The sequence below is a fragment of the Arachis hypogaea genome, chromosome 7 (genome assembly GCF_003086295.3).
Source record: "Arachis hypogaea cultivar Tifrunner chromosome 7, arahy.Tifrunner.gnm2.J5K5, whole genome shotgun sequence".
Taxonomy (NCBI): Eukaryota; Viridiplantae; Streptophyta; class Magnoliopsida; order Fabales; family Fabaceae; genus Arachis; species Arachis hypogaea.
The window spans coordinates 59,933,393-59,955,793 of NC_092042.1; the positions used below are offsets into that span (position 1 = coordinate 59,933,393).

The window sequence follows — 22,401 nt, forward strand, 5'->3', positions numbered from 1 at the left end:
GAGGGGATGATATTGTGTCTGATTCTGATCATGGTGATCATTCTAATCATAATAATTTGCCACTTTTTGAGGATTGTTCTAATGGTGATGTTGAGTATCCAGTCCATGGTGAATCTATTGTTATCAGACGTACTTTAAATTTGCAGGTGAAAGAAGTTAGGCTAGAGCAACGTCAAAATCTTTTTCACACTAGATGCTTGGTGGGTAGAAAAGTGTGTAGTCTGATTATTGATGGCGGAAGTTGGACTAATGTGGCTAGTACCACTACAAGAAAACAAGCTTTTTGCTACGCTTTTAAAGTGTGGCAAAAAGTGAAAAAGCGTAGTAATAGCTTTTCGCCACACTTTTTGAACTACTGGTACGCTTTTGAAGGGGTTGCATCTGCAAGGGTGCCGGTTGCTCTATTGCCATGCTTTTGGTGACCTATTGCCACGCTTTATTTTTTGCCACGCTTTTAAAGATCGCCACGCTTTAAAAGCGTGGCCATATGTGACAGATATTGCAACACTTTTAAAGTGTGCAAATAGTGATATGGCTACGCTTTAAAATCGTGCCAATAGAGAGACATATGGCTACGTTTTTAAAGCTTACCGATAGCGAGACATATGCCTACGCTTTTAAAGCATGCCAATAGCGAGAGATATGGCTACGCTTTTAAAGTGTGGGTGTTGATGAATGTTGTACAATATGGCTACGCTTTAAAAGCGTAGCAAAAAGTTTGTTCAGTAACCTATTATTCTTTTTTAATCTTCGTAATAAAACCTTAAAAAATTCATAGATAATTTTAAAATTTAGACAATGACCAATAATTTTAAATCAACCAACTCAACATATATAAACTTGTCACTAAAAAAGTGTTTAATCATATGAGAGTATAACAAAATACCAACAGTTAAAGTCATAACAACTACACATGTATCCTAATACATGAATTACAATTCCACCAACTTTGCCATGCTATCTAACAATAATTTTGATCAACCTCCTCGCATATGTGCACCCAGTTCACCAAACTGATCATCAACCTCCACTATGTCCTTAGATAGACGTACAACATCCAGCTTCTGCTTTAGAATTTCAGTGGCATTTAGCAACAGCTGAGAAGCTTTTACGACTCCAGTAGTTTCCACAACGAATATAAAGCTATCTTATTTTGCATTGATTTCTACAAGGCCAAGCTTCCCCATTGCTTCAGCTTTCTTGATGACCTCATCATCATAGGTGTATGGCCCGGCATCAACCACCATAACCTATTAAATACTAAAACCAGTGATAACCAAAAATCAACATGGTATTTGAATGCACTACTCTTCATCATCATCAACAGAAAGTAGATAGAGCTTGTCCTTATTCAACAGGTTTTCTAGCATTTAAGTTCAAGAAAAAAGGCCAATAGAAGAACTCACCTGTGCACATTGAGATTACACCAAATCGATTGCCATAATACTTCATCTCATCCAATAGAGTTACAACACAGCATCCACCTGGCACAAAAATGGTAGCATGAGTAAATGCACCAATTCCAAGAATATCGGCTGACAAATGTTCAATAAATTTAACCTATTGACTGTTAATTTGAGGTGAATTTTCCTTGGCACATAATAAAATATCCATAACTGCACATGTGAGATAATACAATCATATTCATATTTGATTCAATGTCATCGACTTGGATGTTATTGATATCATCCGAAGATTTTGGGTCAGAATCATTATCTGAGCTTTCTATCAAAAGATTATTAATCTATTTCTCAATCAGAGGATAAAGGTTTAGATTATTAATCTTTCCTTTTAACCGATAGTATTTGCTAATATGTCCTGGTTTCTTACATGTATAGCAAATAATGGGGTTTTTCTGTGGGTGGTTTTGGAAATTCTTTTGGAAACGTTTTTCATTTTTAGGTTTTTTAAAACCTTTTCTGGATCTTCTAAAAATCTTTTCAGGATTAGGTTTAAAAACTTTTCGATTGGATGGTCTTTTAGATTTCTGATGAGCGGATAATTTATACGCTTTTTGGCATTGTTTTCAGTATGTTTTTAGTATAATCTAGTTAGTTTTTAGTATATTTTTATTAGTTTTTAGTTAAAATTCACTTTTCTGGACTTTACTATGAGTTTGTGTGTTTTTCTGTGATTTCAGGTATTTTCTGGCTGAAATTGAGGGTCCTGAGCAAAAATCTGATTCAGAGACTGAAAAGGACTGCAGATGCTGTTGGATTCTGACCTCTCTGCACTCGAAGTATATTTTCTGGAGCTACAGAAGCCCAATTGGCGCGCTCTCAATGGCATTGGAAAGTAGACATCCTGGGCTTTTCAGAAATGTATAATAGTCCATACTTTGCCTGAGATTTAACGGCCCAAACCGGCGTTGCAAATCAGCCTCAAAATTTTCAGCGTTTAACGCTGGAACTGGCATAAAACTTGGAGTTAAACGCCCAAACTGGCATGAAAGCTGGCGTTTAACTCCAGAAAAGGTCTCTACACATGAAAGCTTCAATGCTCAGCCCAAGCACACACTAAGTGGACCCAGAAGTGGATTTTTATGTCATTTACCCTTTTCTGTATACCCTAGGTTACTAGCTTACTATTAATAGGATCTCTTGAGATTGTATCTGGACCTCATGACACTTTACACGTTTCTCATTGTACCTTCCACGACATGAGTCTCTAAACCCCATGGTTGGGGGTGAGGAGCTCTGCTGTGTCTTGATGGATTAATGCAATTACTACTGTTTTCCATTCAATCATGCTTGCTTCTATTCTAAGATATTACTTGTTCTTAACCCGGATGAATGTGATGATCCGTGACACTCATCATCATTCTCAACTATGAACGTGTGCCTGACAACCACCTCCGTTCTACCTTAGATTAAGTAGATATCTCTTGGATTCTTTAATCAGAATCTTCGTGGTATAAGCTAGAACTGATGGCGGCATTCAAGAGAATCCGGAAGGTCAAAACCTTGTCTGTGGTATTCTGAGTAGGATTCAATGATTGAATGACTGTGACGAGCTTCAAACTCCTGAAGGCGGGGCGTTAGTGACAGACGCAAAAGAATCACTGGATTCTATTCCGGCCTGATTGAGAACCGACAGATGGATAGCCGTACCGTGACAGGGTGCGTTGAACATTTCCACTGAGAGGATGGGAGGTAGCCACTGACAACGGTGAAACCCTTGCATACAGCTTGCCATGGAAGGAGCCTTGCGTGCTTGAAGAAGAAGACAGTAGGAAAGCAGAGATTCAGAAGATGGAGCATCTCCAAAACCTCAACCTATTCTCATCACTGCAATTCAAGTACCTATTTTATGTTCTTTTGCTTTTTACAATCAATCCTGATAATCTTTGATATCCTGACTAAGATTTACAAGATAACCATAGCTTGCTTCAAGCCGACAATCTCCGTGGGATCGACCCTTACTCACGTAAGGTATTACTTGGACGACCCAGTGCACTTGCTGGTTAGTTGTGCGGAATTGCAAAAGTGTGATTGCAATTTCGTGCACCAAGTTTTTTGCGCCGTTGCCGGGGATTGTTCGAGTTTGGACAACTGACGGCTTATCTTGTTGCTTAGATTAGGACTGTTTTGTTTTTGTTGGTTTAGAGTCTTTTAGTTGAGTCTAGTTTCATATTTTAAGTTTGGTGTCAATTGCATGCTTTTGTTTTTCTTTTAATTTTCGAATTTGCATGTCTTTAGTCCCTTTTTGATCCATAAAAATTCTAAGTTTGGTGTCCTCTTTGTGTTTTTCCCTTAAAAATTTTCGAAAATTAGTGTTTGATTTTCTAAAAATTTTAAGTTTGGTGTCATTTTGTTGTTTTTCTCTTTCCTCTTTTCAAAAATCAAATCTTTTTCATAAAAATTTTTCAATCATATCTTTTTAATTGCTCTTTTCAAAATCTTTTCGATTAACTAATTGATTCAGTTCTCAATTTGCTTTGATCTTATTTTCTTTTTGATTTTCGAATCTTCATTTTAATTTCCTTTTGTTTTATTTTATTTTTTTTGGTTAATTCAAAAAAAAATAAAAAAAATAAAAATATCTTTATCTACTTGTAATCCACATCATTTCCCTTTATCCATCATGGACCTAAGTGGAATTGAGCAGTCCAGAAGGACTCTGGGGTCATATGCTAACCCCATTACAGCTGCATATGGGAGTAGCATCTGTACACCTCCCATCAAAGCAAGCAGCTTTGAGCTAAATCCTCAACTCATTATCATAGTGCAGCAAAATTGCCAGTATTCTGGTCTTCCACAGGAAGAGCCTACTGAGTTTCTGGCACAATTTTTACAAATTGCTGACACAGTACATGATAAGGAGGTGGATCAGGATGTCTACAGACTGTTACTGTTTCCATTTGCTGTAAAAGATCAAGCTAAGAGGTGGTTGAATAACCAACCTACAGCAAGCATAAAGACATGGAAACAGTTATCAGACAAATTCCTGAATCACTTTTACCCTCCAAAGAGGATGACACAGCTAAGGCTGGACATCCAAGGCTTTAAACAAGAGGATAATGAATCCCTTTATAATGCCTGGGAGAGTTATAGAGGTATGCTAAGAAAATGCCCCTCTGAAATATTTTCAGAGTGGGTACAGTTAGACATCTTCTACTATGGGCTTATAGAAAAAGCTCAAATGTCTTTAGACCACTCAGCTGGTGGATCTATACACATGAGGAAGACAATTGAAGAAGCTCAAGAGCTTATAGACACTGTTGCTAGAAACCAACATTTGTACTCTAGCAATGAGTTCTCTCCAAAAGAGGAAGTCATGACAGTAGTCACTGATCCTAATCCTCAAGAACAGATGATTGAGCTTAATCAACAATTGCTCCTGATGACAGAACAGTTAGCAAAATTTAAAGAGATGCTCCATGAAACTAAAGTTGCTAACAAGAACATAGAACTACAGTTGAATCAAGCAAAACAGCAAATATCTAAACAGATAACAGAGGAATGTCAAGCAGTTCAACTGAGGAGTGGGAAGACACTGAATAACATTGCTCAAAAGAGCAAAAAGCCAAATAAGGAACAATTGACAGAGGATAACCAAACCACTGTTCAAAATCCCTCTGAAGACAGTAAGAGCCCAGAGAGGAACACTTTTGGCGTTCAAACGCTAGAAAAAGGGGGAAAGCTGGCGTTAAACGCCCATTCCCTGCCCAGTTCTGGCGTTCAAACGCCAGAAAAGGGGGAAAAGTTGGCGTTAAACGCCCATTTTCCACCCAATCCTGGCGTTCAGACGCCAAGGAAAGATCAGACACCTGAGAGTGCTGACAGTAATCCCTCTAACAAGGCTTCTTCAACCACTTCTGTAAGGAATAAACCTGCAGCATCTAAGGTTGAAGACTATAAAGCCAAGATGCCTTATCCTCAAAAACTCCGCCAAGCGGAACAGGATAAGCAATTTGCCCGCTTTGCAGACTATCTAAGGACTCTTGAAATAAAGATTCCGTTTGCAGAGGCACTTGAGCAAATACCTTCTTATGCTAAGTTCATGAAAGAAATCTTAAGTCATAAGAAGGATTGGAGAGAAACTGAAAAAGTGTTTCTCACTGAAGAATGCAGTGCAGTCATTCTGAAAAGCTTACCAGAAAAGCTTCAAGATCCAGGAAGCTTTATGATACCATGCACATTAGAAGGTGCTTGCACCAAGACAGCCCTATGTGATCTTGGAGCAAGCATCAATCTAATACATGCATCCACTATCAGAAAGCTTGGGTTGACTAGAGAAGTCAAACCAACCCGGATCTGCCTCCAACTTGCTGATGGCTCCATTAAATATCCATCAGGCATAATAGAGGATATGATTGTCAAGGTTGGGCCATTCGCCTTTCCAACTGACTTTGTGGTGCTGGAAATGGAGGAGTACAAGAGTGAAACTCTCATTCTAGGAAGACCTTTCCTAGCAACTGGACGAACTCTCATTGATGTACAAAAAGGGGAAGTAACCCTGAGAGTCAATGAGGATGAGTTCAAGTTGAATGCTGTAAAAGCTATGCAGCATCCAGACACACCAAATGACTGCATGGGCGCTGACATTATTGACTCTCTGGTAGAAGAGATCAATATGACTGAAAGCCTAGAATCAGAGCTTGAGGACATCTTCAAAGATGCTCAACCTGATCAAGAAGAACCAGAGGAAACAAAGAAATTTTCAAAAATTCCTCAGGAGGAGGATAAGCCTCCCAAACCTGAACTCAAACCACTACCACCATCCCTGAAGTATGTATTTCTGGGAGAGGCTGACACTTTTCCAGTGATTATAAGCTCTGCTTTAAATCCACAGGAAGAGGAAGCACTGATTCAAGTGCTAAGGACACACAAGACAGCTCTTGGGTGGTCCATAAGTGATCTTAAGGGCATTAGGCCAGCTAGATGCATGCACAAGATCCTGTTGGAGGATAATGCCAAACCAGTGGTCCAACCACAAAGGAGGCTAAATCCAGCCATGAAGGAGGTGGTGCAGAAAGAGGTCACTAAATTACTAGAGGCTGGGATTATTTATCCTATTTCTGATAGCCCCTGGGTGAGCCCTGTCCAAGTTGTCCCCAAAAAAGGAGGCATGACAGTGGTTCATAATGAAAAAAATGAACTGGTTCCTATAAGAACAGTCACAGGGTGGCGTATGTGTATTGACTACAGAAGGCTCAATACAGCCACCAGAAAGGATCATTTTCCTTTACCATTCATAGACCAAATGCTAGAAAGACTAGCTGGTCATGATTATTACTGCTTTTTGGATGGCTATTCAGGTTACAACCAAATTGCAGTAGATCCTCAGGACCAAGAGAAAACAGCATTTACTTGCCCTTCTGGCGTGTTTGCCTACAGGAGGATGCCTTTTGGTCTGTGTAATGCTCCTGTAACCTTTCAGAGATGCATGTTATCCATCTTCTCTGATATGGTGGAGAAATTCCTGGAAGTCTTCATGGATGACTTCTCAGTATATGGAGACTCATTCAGCTCCTGTCTTAATCACCTAGCACTTGTCCTGAAAAGGTGCCAAGAGACTAACCTGGTTTTAAACTGGGAGAAATGTCACTTTATGGTGACTGAGGGAATTGTCCTTGGGCACAAAATTTCAAGCAGGGGAATAGAGGTGGATAAGGCAAAGGTAGAGGTAATTGAGAAATTACCACCACCTGCCAATGTTAAGGCAATCAGAAGCTTTCTGGGGCATGCAGGATTCTACAGAAGATTTATAAAGGATTTTTCGAAAATTGCAAAACCTTTGAGTAACCTGCTAGCTGCTGACACACCATTTGTGTTTGACACACAGTGTTTGCAGGCATTTGAGACCCTGAAAGCTAAGTTGCTTGGGGACAAGCAACAATTTAAGTTTGGTGTTGTGATGAGCGGATAATTTATACGCTTTTTGGCATTGTTTTCAGTATGTTTTTAGTATAATCTAGTTAGTTTTTAGTATATTTTTATTAGTTTTTAGTTAAAATTCACTTTTCTGAACTTTACTATGAGTTTGTGTGTTTTTCTGTGATTTCAGGTATTTTCTGGCTGAAATTGAGGGTCCTGAGCAAAAATCTGATTCAGAGACTGAAAAGGACTGCAGATGCTGTTGGATTCTGACCTCCCTGCACTCGAAGTGGATTTTCTGGAGCTACAGAAGCCCAATTGGCGCGCTCTCAACAGCATTGGAAAGTAGACATCCTGGGCTTTTCAGCCTCAGAATTTCCAGCGTTTAACGCTGGAACTGGCATAAAACTTGGAGTTAAACGCCCAAACTGGCATGAAAGCTGGCGTTTAACTCCAGAAAAGGTCTCTACACATGAAAGCTTCAATGCTCAGCCCAAGCACACACTAAGTGGACCCAGAAGTGGATTTTTATGTCATTTACCCTTTTCTGTATACCCTAGGTTACTAGCTTACTATTAATAGGATCTTTTGAGATTGTATCTGGACCTCATGACACTTTACACGTTTCTCATTGTACCTTCCACGGCATGAGTCTCTAAACCCCATGGTTGGGGGTGAGGAGCTCTGCTGTGTCTTGATGGATTAATGCAATTACTACTGTTTTCCATTCAATCATGCTTGCTTCTATTCTAAGATATTACTTGTTCTTAACCCGGATGAATGTGATGATCCGTGACACTCATCATCATTCTCAACTATGAACGTGTGCCTGACAACCACCTCTGTTCTACCTTAGATTAAGTAGATATCTCTTGGATTCTTTAATCAGAATCTTCGTGGTATAAGCTAGAACTGATAGCGGCATTCAAGAGAATCCGGAAGGTCTAAACCTTGTCTGTGGTATTCTGAGTAGGATTCAATGATTGAATGACTGTGACGAGCTTCAAACTCCTGAAGGCAGGGCGTTAGTGACAGACGCAAAAGAATCACTGGATTCTATTCCGGCCTGATTGAGAACCGACAGATGGATAGCCGTGCCGTGACAGGGTGCGTTGAACATTTCCACTGAGAGGATGGGAGGTAGCCACTGACAACGGTGAAACCCTTGCATACAGCTTGCCATGGAAGGAGCCTTGCGTGCTTGAAGAAGAAGACAGTAGGAAAGCAGAGATTCAGAAGATGGAGCATCTCCAAAACCTCAACCTATTCTCATCACTGCAATTCAAGTACCTATTTTATGTTCTTTTGCTTTTTACAATCAATCCTGATAATCTTTGATATCCTGACTAAGATTTACAAGATAACCATAGCTTGCTTCAAGCCGACAATCTCCGTGGGATCGACCCTTACTCACGTAAGGTATTACTTGGACGACCCAGTGTACTTGCTGGTTAGTTGTGCGGAATTGCAAAAGTGTGATTGCAATTTCGTGCACCAATTTCCTTGGATGACAAGCAGGAAGACCAAATTGTTCACAGAAAGTTCCTATATCAATACGATTTTGGGTTTTCTCACGAGCAAGTTGCCTTTGAATTTTATCATCTTGACAAATCTTCAGTGCAACTTTTTGGATGAAAGAAATGAGTTGACCATAATTTAACTCGTCATAGGGTATTATCCCATCTGGGGATAAGTTATGAATTTTGTCCCTTACTTTATCTCCCAGGGATTTGGGGAGTCCAGCAAGGAATTTTTCTTTCCAGAAAGGTTGTTGACTGTCTTCTCTGGTATAGACCCTAGTAAGAAAGGTGTCCTTATACCATCGAAAGTCAGACAAAGTTTTGCATCTGAGATTGGAAAGCAGTTCAGCAGATCGGTCTTTCCAAAGAGATGGGTCACCTATGAAGTGGCTTGCTATGGTAAAGATTAAGGTGTTGATAGCATCAGGAATAGGTTCCCCGTCGTCTCCAATGATGGGTTTGTTCTGATCATTGACTTTTATGGTAGAAAAGATTGAGTGTTTTTGGTTATCAGAAAGGTAGTTATCCTGCCATCCTTTGAGTTGACCACTGAACCCGGAAACAATAACATTGGCTATTACTTCTTCAGAAGTTTCATGGGCTTCTTAATAGGATGTGCCTACCATTATCATATGCTGAAGCATACTCATGATATTATATTCAGTTTTGCCGTCTATGTTCCATTCATAGACATTATTGACATTGAAGCTGACAAAACCTAGTTCTCTTTCTTCGAGAGCTAGATCCAGAGTGGATACTCGATTATAACCATACGCAGAGGGTTTGGTTAAACCCTTCCACTTGGTTAGAGAGTTGGTCATAATAGGGCTGACCTTGAGGGACGACTTGCCAAAATCATCACTTTGCTCGGAGGAAGATTCATTGGAATCATGGCCAAGGGCATTAATGGCTTTGGATGAGCGAGTTAGAATACGAGAGGTAGATTCACCAGAGTTTGTAGGAGTTTCAAGGACAGTTGTAAGACGATTTAGAAGTTGATCGACCTTTTGCATGACTTCTGAATCACTAGATTGTTGTTTTAAAATAGAGGTTTTAAGACTTTGTTTTGCTTTGCTACTCATTTTAAAAGGTTTGAAAAGGGGTTTTTCAATAGTTTTGGAAATAGAAGTTTCATGGATATTTTTTGAAGACAAAAGAGCTCCTGAAGATGAAAGGTTGTCACCCAGACATTGTAAAAATCTGTTGGTGTAATTTGCCTATTCAATAAGATTTTTGATATCTTTTGTGGGCGACTGCTTCATCTACATTTTTGGTTTTGAATGGTGGCCATAACTGGGTTATGTCCTTCCGTATTTGAAATAACAAAAGGTCCTTTTAGAGGAAATTCAGATCTGACCAAATTCCCATCTTTGACTTTCCAAGTTGAAATGACATTTACTGAAAGCAAAGTTTGTTTGTTTTTGAAAGGATAATCGATATTATTTTTGATGGAATAAGCATGAAACCATTCAAAGAAAGGAATATGCATTTTAACATCATTTAAAAATTTGTAGTACTTTTCTTTGAATGATGAAATTTGAGCAGCTGTATATGTACGTAAATACCATTCTCTATGGAGGTCATATTCCTCAGATTCAAGGTTTTTATGTAAAGCTTCTCTATTTATAAGAAATTTTGTGCTACTCATTGGCATCATTCATAGAAGAGAATGTTAGAGATTGAATGGAAGATTGTACTTCAACTTCAACATCATCATCCGAGTGCCTATCCTCGGTTTGATAAACTGCTTGAGAAATGTTTGAATTATTTTGTAATCCTGAAATATTAATTTCAGAATGTACTGGTTTTGAAATTTTTGAAAACTGATATTGAGAAGTCACAGAAAAATACCTTCTTGCTAAAGCAAAATCATTGGATGTTCCTACTTCAGATCTGGAGGAAAAAAAATTTCATATGTCAAAGAAAATCTCTACTTTCCCTGATTCATCCTATTTTATTTCTCGTAAGAGAGGTTCTTGTCTAGGTTATGTTGGGATAGCTCGGTCAATAGACCATGACTGGGGGAGGTCAATTTCATCACACCTTATGAGCCTTGGGATCATGACGTTGGACTTTGTCATGTCAGTGACAAACAAAGTAGTTTCACGATCTTGGAATTTAAGAAGGACTCTAGAATTACAAGTGTTCATGACCTTGTATTGAATCCTATAGATTAATGCACCTGGAATGGATCCTTCCTTCATGTTAAGACCAAGAATTCAGATGTTTAGGAAACGAGAGTCAAGAATGTTAATGTCTAACAAGCTGACCGTTTTATTTGGGAAACATTTGAAGTAAACCAGATCGTGTCCTAGACTTGTTTCAACTATTCTGATAAGGGAATCTTGGAAGTCATTGTGTCTAATATCTCTAAGACACATGAGGATTGAGGCATTCAAACCTTCTCAGATGAGAGGTTTGACAGCAACTTGGGCACACCCTATGTAAAGATATCTGTAATGACGGGCATGTTCTCTAACAGATTGTTTGGTTAAAAGATGGAATCTGAGGATTACCTGTAGCGCCCAAAGGATTACCTAGAGCAATAGCATCATCATTTACATTGACCTTGTTATGATCAAGTCCCAATTTCTTGCAGGAATAAACAAACTGAGATGCAAATGCCTGCGTAACATTATATTTCTTAGTATATGATTTATTAGCATTGAATTGCTTAAATGTAAAAGAAATAGTTCTTCTAGGTTAGCATTTTCAACTGGTAAAACCACTACCTCATTGATTTCAAACAAAGCAATGTCACAAAGTTCAAGACCAGCAGATTTCACTACAGCTGGAATAGCAAATGCCGGGCCAACTCCCAAAACAGTAGGGTCTACTCTAAAAACAGCAAAGCCAACACCACACTCTGCCAAATAGAGTAATCAATAGAACATTGTATATTGAATAAGAACAAAGGAGAAATACCTCAACACAAAGACCAGCAGCATGAGCACAAAGTGGATGATATGCTACTCGGCAAGAGTTGTTTGAACACTGCAGAATTGATATTTGAAATAGAGATAAAAGAAAATCATGCACATGATTGTGCATTTGACCACTAACTGGTTGTTCTTTATGGTTCAGTTAGTGCCTTAATGGAGATTTAGTGCTCCAACTAGAAAATGCTTACTTAAAGTACTCTTCTATCAAAAGCTCAAAAGCCAAACTACTTACTTGGATGCAAGCACCATAAGATACACCACATATGCTAGATAACAACTTCTAGCGGTCCTATTTAGATTAAAAAATCTCAGGATCATCAATAGGAAAGTAAATCAACAAAAGTTTGCATATAAACAAAAATGATAAAGAAGATCCAAAGAGAAATAAACAAAATGATAAATACAGAAGAAAAGTCATTTAACAAAAAAATGAAATAGAAAAGTTTGCATATAAAGTTCAACTTGGACCAACAAAACGAGAATCACTATCCAAGGAAGCATACCACACATGATTCGTACTATAGACATTTTATTCAATTCACACCATAGAATTTTTCAAAAAGAAAATATAGTGATAGACGTACTGAATTTACAATGCATTTATATACCAACTAATTATTAGTGTTTCAAATGCAGCAATTGCTCCTACACCTATTGCAATTGCATTTGTTTTGAAATTCTAAATGCATCATCACAGGGTAGGTCTCCTTAGTCAATGGTTGGTAGTGTCAATGTTTCAAGAAAGAAGAGTCATAACAACAAATAACAACAACTGAGATAACTGTAACAATTATTGGGTGTTCAGTTCAGCATTACAAATTCCCTCCCTCCAAATGTTTTGTCAATCAATAAACAAACTGAATTAAAAATCTAAATTTAAAACCAAATTACTAAATTAGTTATTAAAAATCAATAAACAAACTAATTATCTAAAATGTAAAACCCCGAATTAAGTAACTACTAATACAAAAAATTAATTAACTAAGTAATGAAGAATCCAAACACAAGCAGGGGAGCAGCTAACTCACCTAAGCCAAAACTAGAAGGCGAGCAGACAATGGCAAAGCACGAGCCAATAGCGACGACAAGTAGAACCAGCGACAAGAGCGAAGGGAACTAGCGGTGAACCCATGCTAGATTTTGTATTTCTTTTTTAAAATTAAAATAAAAATACGAATTTATAAAGACCTTTCTGAAAATGATTACTGATAGTATAAACCCACTATTTATCTCAAAAATAGCACAATTCCTATCTCATCAAAGCACAGAAGCAAAAAGACAGAATTGAAGAAACTTATTATAGAGATAATTGATGAAGTACTTGTGAATCAGGAGAACCGCGAAAGAAAGATGGAGCTATTCGATGATTGAATTTCTACGAAGAAGAAGGAGGAGGAGGAGACAAGATGAAGCGGTAGCAGGCACTGGGGGAGGAGTCGTGGTTGATCCAAGAGAACACTGAACTATAAAGTGCGATTCCCAGTGCGTGACCTTCCTTATCCTGCACCTCAACGGCGTTCGTTACAACCACACACAGCACAACTCCATAATTGCGGCGCCAGAAGGTTAGGGGTTCGTAGCGACAGAAGGGAGAGTGGTGCGCGGAATTACACTGCGCACAACTAAACCAGCAAGTACACTGGGTCATCCAAGTAATACCTGAGTGAGTCATGGTCGATCCCACGAGGATTGTTGGCTTGAATCAAGCTGTGGTTATCTTGTAGATCTTAATCAGACAGATAGAAAAGTTATTTGTTTGTTTAAAGCGCATAAAAGTAAAATAAAGATAACGTTACTCAATTGAAGATGAATGCAATGATTAGAAGATGGTTAAGGCTTTAGAGATGCTTTGTTCTTCTGGATTAATTCGGTCTTACTGTCTATGCCAAATATGAATGATTTCTTCTATGTCAGGCTATATGTGATCAACGCCTTTCTTGAGAGGTTGCCAATCTTGCTCTAGGCTGAACACCAGGGTTAGTGTGCATCCAGTCTGATTGAGAGTGAAGCTCCTGCGGTCCATTCCCCTTGATGATCGTACTCAAAACGCCACAGATAAGGTCGAATCTTCCGAATCAGAGAATGATGCGCCTTTGGTTCTAGCCTTTACCACAAAGACCCTAATCTTCCCATACCTTGGCTGAACTGGTGTCTCGAGAAGTCCCCAACGAAGATGTGGATTAGCCGTCTAAGAGATGTATAATAAAGCTAGTGGTTCATTGATATCTGATGAAAGACGCTAGCTGAACCCATGTAGAATAGAGATAATCTTGTGCCAGTTCAACTCATTCATAAGGTTGAAGAACGAAGATACATCTTAGAATAGAATCAAACACAGATTGAAAATAGAATAGTAGTACTTTTATTAATCCATAAAACTCAGCAGAGCTCCTAACCTTAACCTAGGAGGTTTAGTGACTCATGCTGATAGAAAAATACAATGATAAACGTGAAAGTGGGCAAGAGTCTCTCAAAAGTATAAAAGTTTTCAAATAAATACTAGACTAATAACTAAGGATTACATAAGGAGGGTAAAACAGTCTTTTACTGTAAAACTCCAGTTCTAGGGCCCACTTGGTGAGTGTTTGGGCTGAGCAAAATGTGAATTTTACACTAAAACCTATGAAAACTTAATAAAACTTAAATAAAACATATGAAAAACTATATGAAAATGATGCCAAAAGGCGTATAAAATATCCGCTCATTAGAGAGGCGGAAAGGAAGCGTCGACGGTGGATTTTCAAGAGAGAGTGAGCGCCAAAGAGGGAGGCCTTACCAGAGGGAGTGACCGCCAAAGGAGGGTTAGGGGTTTAATGCGTATAGGAGAGACGAAAGGAGCACCAACGGTTGGAGCACCGACGGAGGCATTGCGACAGAGGAGAGAAGGCGAGCACCAGCGATGAGAGTGTTTGTTAGGGTTCTTCGAAAATTTTCTGACCATTGTTTCGAAGAAGTGTATGTTTCAAAGAAAAGAAAACGTAGGGCTCTTTGTTGTGTGTATGCATAATGTAGCTCTGAACTCATTGTTTCGAAGATGGAAAACCTTTTTTTTTTTTTACTTTGTGGTCATGCTTTTAAAGCATGCCGAAAGAGTTAGAGGAAACGGGCACCCTTTAAAAACGTCACAATAACGAAACTATGTTGCCACCCTTCAAAAGCGTGCATGTTGTTCTCTATTGCTGCGCTTTTAAAGCGTGGCAAAAAAAGAACCATGGTCAAATCATGAAGCAATCACCACCCTGATAAATACTCTTGGTTTTTATTGGTTTGACTTAAGTGACAAATAAAATTAAACTTAGATTGAGGGTTAATTGTTGGTTTTGATCTATACTTCGACGAGATTATTTTTGTGAAAATTTTGAACCAACGATTTCCCTGTGTCAATCTTAAACTATTTTTAATCTCTTTTCAATAGCTTCAATTTAAGATAGATTTTACACAAATTCAAGTTTCGAGCACCAAGTTATGGCGCGCTGAAGTTTATCCAAGTTCTGTTTTTACCAAATATTGTACAATGCTCATTTTGACAAATTCTCAAGTCCAACTTGGTTCAAATCACTCAAATACTATTTCTAAACATGCTAGATACTCAATCATCAAGTCTCAACAAGGCACCAACCCGCAATAATTAACTCATCAATCAAGCTATTCACCACAAAAATTACAATTTCCCAACCTAAGGTTCATAGAATTAGAAAAATTTCAAGGAGAAAAGCTTTTTTACCTCAACCCCCTCGAATACGGGATGGAACCCACTTAGAATCCATGCTAGAATATCACTAAAAAAACTAAAATTACAAGATTTCAACATCATGTACCCAAAAACGCAAAACAGTAGAGAAATTTGAAAACTAGGTAAAGATTTCGAATTTACTCACCGCAATATTTACATAGAATTAAAGAAGGTGAAGAGAGCGACGCGTGGCCGCAAACAGCTTGTCAATTGGAGTTTCGGAGCAAAAGTTATAGAGGTTTAAAGGTGATGAAGGTTAGGGTTTGCTCTCCCTCTCTTGTCTTCTCTATTTCAGCTTCTCTCAATGAAATGAGTATAATGGTACTAAATTGTTAAAGTGTAAGGCTTATAAGCCTTGGGATTGGGCTCAACATGGACCCGACTCAATTGTTTCAGCTCGTTAGCCCAATTTTAGACTAAAATTTTTAAAATTAATGTTTTAATTTACAGTCTAAATATTTTATCTCTCTAAATTATATATTTTAATCTCTTAATCTACTTTAATCATATTTAATTTATTAATTAATCATTTATCATTTTTCTAGGTTTTACAATTTTTTTCGTTGAGTTGTAAAAGTTTTATTATATCTTCATGTTTTTGGATTTAGACATTACACATCTGAATTGTGATAGATCTTGGATTAAAACTTTAACATCATTGCTATGAGAACTTTTGTAAACTATAAGTTTACATGGAAGAACGTGTCATGGATATTAAGTCATTTGAAATAGTTTTTCAGGTATGCCAATACTTGATTTTATTCATCACTGTTATGTGATATATTTTGCATCTTATAATAATTCCTTTTTTTAGGAAAAATGCTTGGAAAATAGGGAGGCAGTAGCCATCAAGAAAGTTTTACTTGACAAAAGATATAAGTTTGGTGAACTAAAGTTAATGTGCCTAATGGATGATCCAAATATCATTTGTCTGAAGCATCATTTCTTTTCCACTATAAGTACTGGTGAACTGTTCCTTAATTTGGTGATGGAATATGTTCCCGAGTCTATGTATCGAGTCTTGAAATTTTATAACACTGCTAACCAAAGAATGCCTCTTATCTATGTTAAACTTTATATGTACCAGAAAAGTCTTAAACTTTATGTTAAAATTTAAAAGAAGGAAATAATTCATTCTTTTTCACTTTTCATACATATTTGGCACACATCCAGATTTTTATGGGGCTAGCTTATATCCACACTATTCTTGGAGTATGGCACAGAAATTTGAAGCCACAAAATATACTGATTGGCTTAATATCCTTTCTAAATGGACTTTATAAGTAATAGTTCTTTTCCATAAGTAGTTATTATTTCTAGCTCTAATGTCATTCTTGTATTTTCCCTGGTTGACCTTATTACAAACAGGTTAAGATATGTGATTTTGGAAATGCAAAAGTGCTGGTATGTTGGCATAAATATATTAATCCAACATATTATTTTTTCTTGTATTGCTTGCATTATTATATTTAATAACTTTGCGTAGGTTCTCCTGTAATTCTCTTAGAATATTAACCAAGTATTATCCATTGTAATGAACTTTCAACTTTTTAACAATATAGATAAAAAGAATCTGATTGATACTCTTTTTTTTTTCTATGTGTAATCAGGTTAAAGGAGAAACTAATATATCATATATATATTCCTAGTTCTATCGCACACCAGAATTCATATTTAGTGCTACTGAGTATGCTACTTCAACTGATATTTGGTCGACTGGTTGTGTCCTTACTGAACTACTTTTGGGCCTGATTTATATCTGTTTTTTTTTTTAGTGTTACAATGTGGCATTTACTGCAAATCATGCAAACAATCTTTGGTTTTGTTATTATTTACTACCTATATGTCAACTGATATACAAATAGAATTTTGACAACCATTGTTTTCGGGTGAAAATGCAGTGGACCAGGTTGCAGAAATTTTCAAGGTGCTACAATTAGCATGAATGAAGAAAATTATGATGTTATGGTTGATGTGTTCAATTTATTTTGGTGCCCCTCAATAGAAAATGGTTAGACTATTTAGTCTTTTTTTTCTTCTTAGTAGAATATTTAGTTTGGGAGTTTAAAATATTGTTATTGAATGATGGGCTTTATAAATCACAATGTACCAATCTTTTGTAGTAAGTTCCAGTCGTTTTTTTATATGTGGTCAAACATCCTTTTGTAGTAGAATATTTTTTTTTGAATATTATATATAAAAATCAGGATTTAAGAATAATATATGTAAAATTTAGTAAAAAAAAATTATAATTAAAAAATTAGGATCAGTGATAGATTTAGCCACCAAAAGTCTAGTTATTATTTTTTTCCGCTAATTTAGCAATAGAAAATTAGTCCCTAATTAGCGACTGATTTTGCAACCGGTCGTTATTTAGCGATTTATTTCCTCAACACCCGATTTAGCGATGGAAAATTTAGGGGTTTTTTATTTAAATAAATTATTTGCTCTTCTATTTTACGTGAATCCCCTAAATGGTTTTCTTGAACGTGAATCCCCTAAACCATATAATATATAAATCGTCCTAGACTGGTGTGTGTTATTTAATATGTAAAACATTGTACCCTGGAACGATTTATGCATGAATTGCATAGGTGAATAAAGCATAAATCGTCCCACCCTAGTGTGTTTTGCAAGTCACACATAAATCGTCCTAGCCTAGTATGAGTTATGTATTTTCAGCTAAAACACGTTACCCTGCCACAATTTATGTGCATCTTTGTAAACCTCAACCCCCTAGCACGATTTACGTGCAAATCCCTAACCCCCACCAACCTAGCACGATTTACGTGCATAGATACCCCTCAGCAGCCTTCAACGATTTATGCGTTAAGACCCAAACCCTACTTACCTCCCACGAGTAAAGTCTCATTTGTGAGAGACTCCATTAGCGGCGAGGAGGGGAGTGGAGGGGAGGAGAGCAACGTGAAAAAATTCAAGGAAGGGTAGTGGGCGGCGGTTTTGGAGGATTTCTAAGGCGTCGGAGGAGGTGGCCTCCGGTGGACGGCGTCGACGGCGGCTTCCGAAGGTTGTGTTGGTGGCGGTAGGAGGCTGATTTGGTGGCTTTGTGTGGCGGTGCAATATGGCGAGGAACGACATGTACCGATTGACCGGCATCGCGCACGTGGCAGGTTATATCGACGAAGAGGTTAGTAATTAGTTTGGTTTACAACTGATATAGTCAATGTCGTTGATGTGTTTAGTTATAAGAATGTGATTCATTTTAAGGTTAACATGTTTAGGATAGGTTAGGGCCATGTTTGGTTTAGGAGTGAGGTTGATATCGGAAAATATATTTTTGGCTGTTGTATGATGTTGAGTTGTAACTGTGCTTGTTATTCTGTTATCAGCCAACCCGGTGTGTACGGACTATCCGCAGGCAACAAAAGATGATATTGCATGACCGTATTATGCCTTACTTAGATAGCGCCGGATTGCTGCATGTTGCTAGGCTAAATGATTATTGGTTTAAGCTGGATGAGCCACTGATTAGTGCCTTTGTTGAGCGATGGCGTCCTGAAACACATACTTTTCATATGCCATTTGGGGAGTGCACTGTCACTTTACAGGATGTGGCATATCAGTTCGGCCTCCCTGTTGATGGATTTCCAGTTAGTGGTTGTCTTAGTGACTTTGAGAAGTTGATGGAAGGTGGTAAGCCTGCGTGGCAGTGGTTTGAAGAGTTGTTCGGTGAACTTCCTCCTGAGAACTGTATTGATGAGTTCACCATGTCATATGGGTGGTTCCAAAACAGGTTCAGAGACATGCCGAATGATGCTACAGAGCCCACGGTACAGGTCTATGCTCGTGGGTACATCATGATGTTGTTGTCGACGATGCTTTTTGGCGACAAGTCTGGGGCCAGAGTGCACTTACGCTGGCTCCCGTATGTTGCGGATCTCGACGGACTCGGAAAGTATAGCTGGGGTTCGGCGACGTTATCTTGGTTATATAGGTGTCTCTGCAGAGTTGCCAATCGGAATGTGAAAAACTTAGCTGGGCCACTATCATTGCTGCAGTCCTGGATATTCTGGAGGTTCCCCACATTCAGGCCGAGATGGTTTGATGTTATTCTCTGGCCGCTTGCATCCAGGTGAGTATAATGCTTATTATTTAGTGTGATATAATTTAGCTCCAAACATAACGTATATTATTAATGATTGAATCTCTTTTACCCTATCTCTAATGGTGCTGTTGAATATTGCAGGTGGGGTAGATACATGCCGTCATCAGATGAGAAGGGCCCTCGGGTCATTGCTACCCGACACAGATTGGACAGGTTGAGAGTAGATGATGTAAGCATAATCTCCCATGATATTTGTTAAAGTTTCACGTTTTAGGCGGTTAAGTGTATGCATCACCTAGTATCTTCTGACATAACGATTGTACATGTTGCAGTTTATTTGGATGCCATACTCGGCACTAGAGGTTATTCAAGTTGTTCATCCTGATATCCTTAGACCTGAGCACACGCATTTATGGAAGTCGACAACTGCATTGATTTACTTTTCCTCCATCGAGTGGCACCAGGTTGACCGAGTCCTGTCCCAGCTAGGAGGAGTTCAGCACATACCTGAACCAGCAATCAACATTAATTTTCTGTTATCGAAGGATGGGAGGGGACCCACCCGCTGGTTTCCTGAGGTCTTTGCCACATGGCATGAGTGTTGGGATCAGAGGCATCAGAGCGTGTTGACGTTTCAATTGGTACCAGATCCGAGACCATCGGTTGAGTATCTTAATTGGTGGTACAGGGTAGCCCGTAGATTTCTGTCGCATGACCGGAATTTAGTTGACCCTCGCCAGGCCGGGGTCCCTGCAGATGCTCCAGTTCGAGGTAATATCGTTGTGCCCGCTAGACAGCAGGGACCAAACTTCCCAGACAACCGTAGGAGGGCTACGCGTGAGCGGGTTAGAACGCGATATAGCCAGCCACTGCGCCAGAGGGGCGACGATGCCTTGGAGTTGGATGAGACACAGGGTGGTGATGAAGACCATTGGGGGAGCCAGAGTCATCAGGCTGGCTGGAGACACGGCGGTGGGGGATCCGGCTGGGGTTGGGGGGGTGGTGCTGGATGGTCTGGTGGAGGGGGTGGTGCAGGTCCCTCTGGCTGGGGCAATCAGTCTGGAGGCTCTGGTCGGGGTGGTGGTTCGGGATCTGGTTGGGGGGGTGGTGCTGGAGGGTCTGGCCGGGGAGGGGTGCAGCTGGATCTAGCTGGGGGAGTTGGGCAGCTGGAGGGTCTAGTCGGGGGGGTGGTGCACGTGGGTCTAGATGGGGTTGTGGTTCGCTGCCTAGTGGGTTCGAAGGTGGGGGTTTCGGAGGGGGTTGAGACCACGACCTTGTTCGCTGACTTCTACAGTCCGAACTAGATGGAGCAGGTATTTGGTGCGGGGAGTGATTTTTTTGCTGAGATAGGGGAGTTTGCCAGCACAGATGGTGATTATAGGCCTCAGTTTGAGGGAGGGGCAGTGGATCTTAACGTCGATCTGAATGAATCACCGACTACTTATCAGGGAGGTCCGTTTGCCATGGGTGGTACTCCGGCATCTGCCGTGCAGGGATAGACACACACAGTTACCTGACGAGACCGAGCGTGCTTCTGGTATGGAGGTTCATCCACCTGAATCATATATACCGGTCACTCAGAGGAGGAAGCGCATCATCAAGCCAGCCAAGTGTGGCACCGGGTCACATATGTGTTAGCTAGTAGGGTATTGCTATGTTGTTGTTATGGTGTTCATGTAGGGCTTCTCACTGTAGTTGATGTTATGTTGTTATTTAGTACTGTTGTGGTTTCGATATTGTTATGTTGTTATGTTATGTTGTTATTTAGTACTGTTGTGGTTTCGATGTTGTTATGTTGTTATTAAACACATTTGCCGTTTCGTTATATAACACATAATTCGTTCTACGATATTAAGGGATAAAGATTTGCACATAAATCGTGCTAGGTTGGTGGGGGTTAGGGATTTGCACGTAAATCGTGCTAGGGGGTTGAGGTTTACAAAGATGCACATAAATCGTGGCAGGGTAACGTGTTTTAGCTGAAAATACATAACTCATACTAGGCTAGGACGATTTATGTGTGACTTGCAAAACACACTAGGGTGGGACGATTTATGCTTTATTCATCTATACAATTCATGCATAAATCGTTCCAGGGTACAATGTTTTACATATTAAATAACACACACTAGCCTAAGACGATTTATATATTATATGGTTTAGGGGATTCACGTTCAAGAAAACCATTTAGGGGATTCACGTAAAATAGGAGAGCAAATAATTTATTTAAATAAAAAACCCAAAATTTAGTCACCACTTAGCAACTAATTTTTTGTCAAGGGTTTAGTGGCCTTGGTTGAAAATCAGACGCTAAAAATCAGTTACTAATAATTAACAACCAACTTCAGTCGCTATTTTAAATTTAGCGACTAAGAATTTAGCAACTACCAGAATCAGTTGTTAAAGATTTAGTGATCGATTTAAAAAAAAAAGATTGTTAAATCGTTCCTTATATTGATAATTTTTTGTAGTAAATAATAGTAGTTGAATTTTACTATTCAAAAAAACTTTGAATATACCGTTAGAAAACAATTTAATTATAATATAAAAAGTCTAGTATAATAAAAATGTAAACGTTTAGAACATAATTTGATAACAATTATAAAGATACAATTAAATCTACGGTTAAAATGATTACGTTTAAATGTAATCCTAATGGTGGTTTAAATTAATTTGGTCATTCTTTTAGCTTGTGGTTGTTATGCTTTTAATTTTGACTAATTTATCTTTCTCATTACTTGTAGGTCATAATGTGACGAGAGTTTTAGATTTGTTTACTCTAGAATAATAGTTGTTAGAATTAACTACTTTTTTCGTTTTT

The 22,401-nt window shown here is 38.6% G+C and overlaps 1 protein-coding gene and 1 pseudogene across 1 annotated transcript; one reads left to right on the forward strand and one right to left on the reverse strand.

Moving 5' to 3' along the window:
* Positions 1-977: 977 nt before the first annotated feature.
* Positions 978-12,913, reverse strand: LOC112701512 (3-ketoacyl-CoA thiolase 5, peroxisomal-like). Its single transcript, XM_025752262.1, has 5 exons — positions 12,877-12,913; positions 11,572-11,705; positions 11,356-11,464; positions 1,407-1,484; positions 978-1,105 (listed from the first exon to the last, which is right to left on the reverse strand). Exons 1-5 carry the CDS (start codon positions 12,911-12,913, stop codon positions 978-980), a joined length of 486 nt encoding a protein of 161 aa, XP_025608047.1.
* Positions 12,914-16,206: 3,293 nt separating this feature from the next.
* On the forward strand, positions 16,207-17,459 carry LOC112701513 (shaggy-related protein kinase eta-like; annotated as a pseudogene).
* Positions 17,460-22,401: the final 4,942 nt, after the last annotated feature.